The following is a 7509-nucleotide window of genomic DNA, read 5'->3' on the forward strand; positions in this document are numbered from 1 at the left end:
TTTTTTGAGACAGGGTTTCTCTGTATAGCCCTGGCTGTCCTGGAACTCACTTTGTAGACCAGGCTGGCCTCAAACTCAGAAATCCACCTGCCTCTGGCTCCTGAGTGCTGGGATTAAAGGTGTGTGCCACTATTCCTGGCTCTTCTGTACACTTTTTTAGTCTGTTTCTTATGCACAAAATGAAGTAGGGACTTTGACATAAGAGTGCCACACAGCTAGTACTAAATGTTTTTGTGATAATATAAACACATTGGGCAAATTTCTAAACCCTTCTAGATTGCTTTCTCAAAAACTTCCAATAATATAGCTTATAAGAATTATAATGTGAAGGTTATTTTCTTATGGGTACCTTACTGTTGCACATATTTATCAAAAAGTTGATTGTAGACTCCAAGGGTTTCAGGCGCTTATACATGTCCATATACACTGACTCTTGGATCCCAAAATATTTTCTAGAATAATGAATGAATGAAGATTTTACAGTAAGTTACTTTAGCATTATTTAATGATCTGTTAATGATGTCTTTGATTACATTATAAAACAATGGAATAATATGTCAATAGGATAAAAATTGGCTTTTTTGTGATTACTGGCAACAAGTGAAAAGCTAAAAGATGTGGGAAGGGTAGGAGTGTCTAAGGAAACTAAAATTTGTAGATGCAAAAACAGGTTAGTGAAGTACATAATGTGAATTTTATTATGAAACAGATAGACATTGTAATTTCATCATGAAACAAAGCACATTTACTTTTACAACACAGAAAAATGTCTGAAGCCTGACCTAAGGAATGGCTACGTCTCCAATGACAAAGTACTGTACAAACTTCAAGAGAGGATGCGCTACAGTTGCACTTCAGGATACAAAACCACTGGGGGAAAGGATGAGGAGGTGGTCCATTGTCTTTCTGAAGGGTGGTCTTCTCAACCGTCCTGCAGGAAAGAACAAGGTATACACACAGGAATGAAGCAGTGTAGTCAGCGATGAGGTTAATGCTTGACAGGCAGTTTTATTTTGTATAATTTATTTTCTACTAAGTCTCTCCTGTGTGAGAAGATGACAGTCTTTGGCTGTTTTTAAAAGGCTTGTGTTTTCTTAATCTGTGGGTTCTCAACTTAGCAAGTCCCCTGCCTCATCATATCTTACTTTGGACTAACTAGAAAGAGCTAAAGTGCTCAAAGTGAGATAACCTTACTAGGCTTTTCTGCGCAATTTATGCAAGTATTTTCTTTATTGTTAGACTGTGTATCGGTGTAAGTTGTTTAAATTCTACAAATACACTGATGACACTTAATAAAAGTATTACATCATAAGACTTCATTTGAAATGAGGCCTTTGATCAAGTACAATGGGCCAATATTTCAAAGTAGAAGACTAATAGAGAACTATGGCAATGAAGCCACAGACGTAAAAGCAAAGTGGTCCCTTCAATTTTACAACTGTCGCATTTTGCCAACTGCTATATTATAATAAACACTCAATGGGATATATTTTGTGACTCCTTTCTAATAGTCTAGGGCCTTGGCAAAGCTTATCAATGTTCATAAAATGAATGTTTAACTTTTTCAGAGACATGTTTGGCCCCTGAGCTGGAACATGGAAATTATTCCACGACGCAGAGAACATTCAAAGTGAAGGACATTGTGGGTTACACATGCACTGCAGGCTACTACACCGCTGCAGGGAAGCAGACTGGGGAAGCAGAGTGCCAGGCTAATGGCTGGTCCCTCACGCCACAGTGCAACAGTAAGAACTTTCTCACTGCAGAGGTTCATGGCATATAGATTGCTCTGCCAGTAACATTCCGTGTCTCTTAGTTTTGCTTTTGGTTGGAATTTAGTTAACAGTAGACTTTTGTCATTTTAAGCTCTCTAAGAAGAATCTAGAAGAATCTCATTTTAGCTATTTGGAATTAAATTCAATTAGAACTGCTGGTATTTAGCAAGACAAAATATATTAGTAAGTTTATAGAACAACATAGTAAATGTTTTAATATCTATTCCAAGTATGGATTATATGTAGTGAATTGTTCTACTAGAAAAAAATTAAATGTTTCCTTATTTTTATCTATTTCTTCATTTTTAGAATTAATGTGCTCTTCTTTGAGATTAATAGAAAATGGCTATTTTCATCCTGTAAAGCAAACATATGAAGAAGGAGATGTAGTTCAATTTTTCTGTCATGAAAATTATTATCTAAGTGGATCTGATTTAATTCAGTGCTATAACTTTGGCTGGTATCCAGAATCTCCCATATGTGAAGGTAAGTGTTAAAAATTTCATGCTTAAAAAATAGCTTTGTTCTCCATGATCTCTAAATGATCATATCTAATTCTAATTCCAGAACTATTTTACTTGTTATATATCAACTCAATGAATTATTCTCTCTGAAGAAACTGAGCTTCATTTCGTATGCATTTGTATAGTATTATCTGTTATGTTTAACATGCATATATCTGAGTATATATGTATGTAGTATGTGCATATGTTCGTGTGGGTGCATGAACACCTGTACATGTGGATGCTAGAGGTTCATGCCAGGTGTTGCCCTCAGTTCCTCTCCTTAGTTTTTGACAGACATCTTCTCATTGAACCAGAGCTTATTGAATTGGTCTGCTTATTTAATGAGCATCAGATTACCTCCATCCTACCTCCCAAGTGCTAGATTACAGGCACCTGCCACTGCGTCTGGCTTTTACAGCGATGCTATAGATTGTAGTTAGGTGTCCCTGTTTACAAGGCAAGCAATTTTATCAATCTCACCACCTCTATAACCCTATGTTTAATATTTTAAAACCCCTGTATACATTTTCAATCTATCTGGATGAGACACTTTCTTAATTGGCCATATATTTCTTGATGTGAAAAGTACATCTTCCAAATTACGGAGTGAGAAGCATACACGGCAGACTCCTAACCTGAAGGGGAAATGGAAAATGAGGTCAGCCAGGTAGTAAGCACAGTCCAGGCATGTAATAGGTAAGGTTGGATTTCTAGCACTGGCTGTGTTCAAAAGGGAGCCATGACTATATGCTGAAGATGCCAAATCACAGCATAGAGATGTCTCATGTGGCAGAGGAAACTCTCAAGGACAAATGTGTGAGTAAACATTCCAGATTTTGATTAGTATAGTGTGAGAAAACTCCCACTTCCATATTCATAGACATGACAGATAATATTTGAACTGAGTCTGAAAACTAAATGGAAATCTGGGGATTTTTTGGGGGATGAGAGGCGGAAGTTGTGATAACCATTATTTTTGCTGTAATAGAGGAAACAATGCTATTTTTGACAGGCAGGCCAATGACATGGAAGTAAAAGAGAAAAGCAGAATTGAAATAGATGGCAGTGGGAAGGAAAGATGTTTGGACAGGACCTGGATGACAGTGTCTGTACCTATCAGAACTCTGTAAGCAGTGAGTGATGGCTTTGAAGGTTTACCAACTTTCTAGTTGAGCCAAATAGACTTGTAATAACAGCATGGGAGGAGGGGTCACTAGCAAGCTATCAGTAGTATGACAACTTACTGACTGTTCTAAACCCCCTCCAAGTTAGCGTGGCCACATGCCTGTAATTTTATAATTAATAGTTTTTGTGTGTAGCAGTATGTTGAACAATATACTTCCCAACTCCAGATATCCTCATCCTAATCCTAGAGACAGCATAATAAACTTACTTATGTGGCAAAATAATTACATAGGTGACTAAAGATCTGGAGGAGTGGCTCTTATCTGAAGTTATTTATTTGAACCCTAATATAATAAATGTCATCGTAAAGGGGATTGGAGAGGTAGTTGACCACAGAAAAGTAAGTTGGAGCTGTAATATTGGAAGAGAACAGTTTTAGCTTCTTTATCTATACTATGTAAGGAATTTAGGCTAAAGAAGAAGGCAACTGTAAACTACTCAAAATGGCCCAAGATTATCGCTTTACTGGTTCTATACATCAAGGGTGTGGCATGGCTCCAGTTTGGCTGTTGTCAGTGCCAGCTTGAATGTTTGGCCTGGTAGTAATATTTCACATACATTGTGGGTGTTGGCAGTTTTTTTTTGTGCTCTGCAGGCTGCTGAGCCAGTACTTGTGGCTTTTGGCCGAGGTAGCTCTCTAACCCTTGCCTTCTGACCTCCTTCATTTGAACTTCCACAGCATAGCAGGTTGATTCTTCAAAGCCAGATGGGAGAGAGTCTTCCAGTGAGAATGGCATTTTGAATTTATGTGACTCATCATGTAATGTAACCACATGCTAATTTATCATTTTTCCTTAAGAAACAATTGCCAGGTCTCACTCATGGAGAGGGATGTTATATAGAGTAGTCAGGCACAGATGTTTCTGCAGTCTGTCTGCCATATTTTCGATGGTGCTTAACCCTATAAATATCTTTAATGAACTTTTATCATTTTTTTAAAAAAATATTCTATGACTAAATAGGCTGGTGGGCTTTTGTTTTTTCTTTCTAACATAAGGAAGAAGAAATCGGTGTCCTCCTCCACCTGTGCCTCTAAATTCTAAGATTCAACCACATTCAACAACTTACCGTCATGGAGAAAGAGTGCATATAGAATGTGAACTTAATTTTGTGATTCAGGGTTCAGAAGAATTGCTCTGTGAAAATGGGAAGTGGACAGAACCTCCAAAATGTATTGGTTGGTAAAATATTTTTAAGTTAGCTTTCATTAATATTTTAATTTGTGTTTTTAATAGTGAATTTTATTGTGACATTTCCAGACATGTTTATTGCTGTCCTTGCTCTCATTCACAATCCTCCCATGCTACTACTCTCCCTACTTTATTATCTTGAATAAGCCTCTCCTAAAATGCTTATGGTTGATTTCTTTCTTTAATTGTACCTTTACAGAAGAAAAGGAGAAGGTAGCCTGCGAACAACCACCCTCTGTTGAGAATGGTGTTGCACACCCACACTCTGAGATTTACTACAGTGGGGATAAAGTGACATACAGGTGTGGAGGGGGCTACAGTCTCAGAGGATCAAGTACAATAACTTGCAATCGTGGCCGATGGACACTGCCCCCTGAGTGTGTTGGTAGGTGGGCTGTTTCTAACATTTAAGCCTAAGATACTGTTCGCATGTTTTCAGTCTGTCTATTCATGGGCAGACACTAATGCTTGCAAAATTTAGAGACTCATAGATACTGGATCCACTGTGTCAATTTTTGAGTATGTAGATGCATCTATAGAATTTAGGGCAAACTAATAATTCAGAATCAAAAACATTATTCAAAAACTCATTTAAAAAAATCAAAAGCATCATTAGTTCTAGAGTGGCATGTAGGTTTTGTTAACCTCATGCTAACTTTTAGAGACCACACTTCTGTGAGATGTGTTTTATTAAAGAAGCAAGCAGAGGGATGCTTGGCTAGTGGATGGCCATGAGTATAATCTGTTTCCCCTCCCCAATGTACTATAGTCAGTAAAGGACACACTCTCATAAACCTCAGGGAAATCCTGCTGATTGGAATCTTGACTCTCACCCTTCTGCGCCTTACAGCTGAGAGGCACCCTTCATGTTATATTTTACTGAAGGGCATCTTGAGCTCTACTCACTCCTGGTTGCCAACCTTCCTACAATCTTTTTCATTTTTTGTTTTGATTAGATATGGGAAAAAAAGTTCCCCACGCATGCTTATCTAAGATATTTATTACATGAGAAAAGAAAAAAAGCTAACAAAAGAGCTTAAATAAATTAACTGGGGAAGAAAACATGGGAGAGAATATATTTTTTCATCCATGTGTTAATTGAGAATAGAGATGAAAAGAACAGAGAAGGAAGAAGATAGGAATGGGTAAGGCCCAGTACAATGCTAGGCTGGACCATGATTTTTGGAATCATTTTAGTCATTTAAGAACCTCCTTATGGAGCTGAAGGGGTTTGCAACCCCATAGGAAGAACAACAGTATCAACCTACTAGAGCTTCCAGGGTCTAAACCACCAACCAAAGAGTACACATGGAGGGACCCATGGTTCCAGTTGAATATGTACCAGAGGATGGCTTTGTAGGGCATCAATGGGAGGAGAGGTCCTTGGTCCTGTGAAGGCTTGATAGGGGAATGCCAAGGTGGGGAGGGGAAAATGGGTGGGTGGGTGAGCACCCTCATAGAAACATGGGGAGGGGAGGGAGATAGGGTTTTTTGGGGTGGGAGGAGACAACATTTGAAATGTAAACAAAGAAAATATACAATAAAAAAAAATCCAAAAAAGAGAACCTCTTTATCACTGTTGGCTTTATCATGAAGAAAAGAAGAAACATACACAAATTTGTTCTTGATTAACAACAAGATACATTAAAAAAATACTTAAGCTGAAAACTTCAATTTTGATTAACGTAGAAACAATTGTCACAAGTGATAGTACAAATGTTGAGATACCATGTTTTGGATAGCTGTATCATTGTATTGTTGTAGGTTTATTAAATTTCTAAACAATCCCCTTTCTTAGAAAATATTGAGAATTGTAAGCCTCCTCCTGACATAGCAAATGGTGTGGTTGTTGATGGGTTACTGGCAAGTTACACAACAGGATCTTCTGTGGAGTACAGATGCAATGAGTATTACTTATTGAAGGGATCGGAAACATCTCGCTGTGAACAAGGAGTGTGGTCATCTCCACCTGTCTGCTTGGGTAAGAAAGAGAACACATTATTGAATTTATACATGTATACATGTATACATTTTTCTCTGATTTAATTAGGAGACCTGTTACATCCTAGTATAGATCTAGATTTTTTTTTTTTTGCTGTTAATTTTATTGTGAAAAAATATACGTATAATATAATTGGATAATTTTAGACATAGTGGACAATCCAATGACATTATGAGTATTTAATCTGTTCCTTTGTGTGCAGTGTTGTGCCTAGATGCAAGTTTCCTCTGTAGTATTCACTACTTTAGCTTGCAATGAAGATTGCTAATGACTTTGTCCCAGTTTCTTCTGCACCAAATGGTCACCTTTGTTACATCTCATAACATTTTTTGAACTATCTTTGATAACTTAGATCATTACACACCACAATAGTGTCATGCACAAGCATGAACACAATGCAAATGTGCTGTATATTGCGTGGGGGACATTTTTCTCCAATTAAAATATTGTATAAATCTACATTTTATATTTTAGGTTTGATGTTTTCATGTTTGCATAGTATTCCATAGTGTTTGTATACCATAATCAATTCAAAAAATCATTTCATTGACATATTTAATGTTTGACATTTTATATAATAATTAATACATTTTGTAACAAAGTAATTTTGTTTTTTTTTCCCATTTTTTTATTAGGTATTTTCCTTATTTACATTTCCAATGCTATCCAAAAAGTCCCCAATACACTCCCCTCCCACTACCCTACACACCCATTCCCACATTTTGGCCCTGGCATTCCCCTGTACTGGGCCATATAAAGTTTGCAAGTCCTATGGGCCTCTCTTTCCAGTGATGACCTACTAGGCCATCTTTTGATACATATGCAGCTAGAGTCAAGAGCTCTGGGGTACT

General features: G+C 37.2%; 1 protein-coding gene across 2 annotated transcripts in view; it reads left to right on the forward strand.

Moving 5' to 3' along the window:
* The window catches only part of F13b (coagulation factor XIII B chain), a 22703-nt gene that overhangs the window by 4727 nt on the left and 10467 nt on the right, over window positions 1-7509 (forward strand). For both annotated transcript variants that reach the window (XM_021159667.2, XM_021159672.2), the window contains exons 3-8: window positions 763-948; window positions 1569-1745; window positions 2085-2261; window positions 4464-4643; window positions 4856-5041; window positions 6455-6637. In XM_021159667.2, the coding sequence (XP_021015326.1) occupies window positions 763-948; window positions 1569-1745; window positions 2085-2261; window positions 4464-4643; window positions 4856-5041; window positions 6455-6637 (1089 nt within the window). The remainder of the gene's footprint in view (window positions 1-762; window positions 949-1568; window positions 1746-2084; window positions 2262-4463; window positions 4644-4855; window positions 5042-6454; window positions 6638-7509) is intronic.

Source organism: Mus caroli, chromosome 1 (assembly GCF_900094665.2).
Source record: "Mus caroli chromosome 1, CAROLI_EIJ_v1.1, whole genome shotgun sequence".
Taxonomy (NCBI): domain Eukaryota; kingdom Metazoa; phylum Chordata; class Mammalia; order Rodentia; family Muridae; genus Mus; species Mus caroli.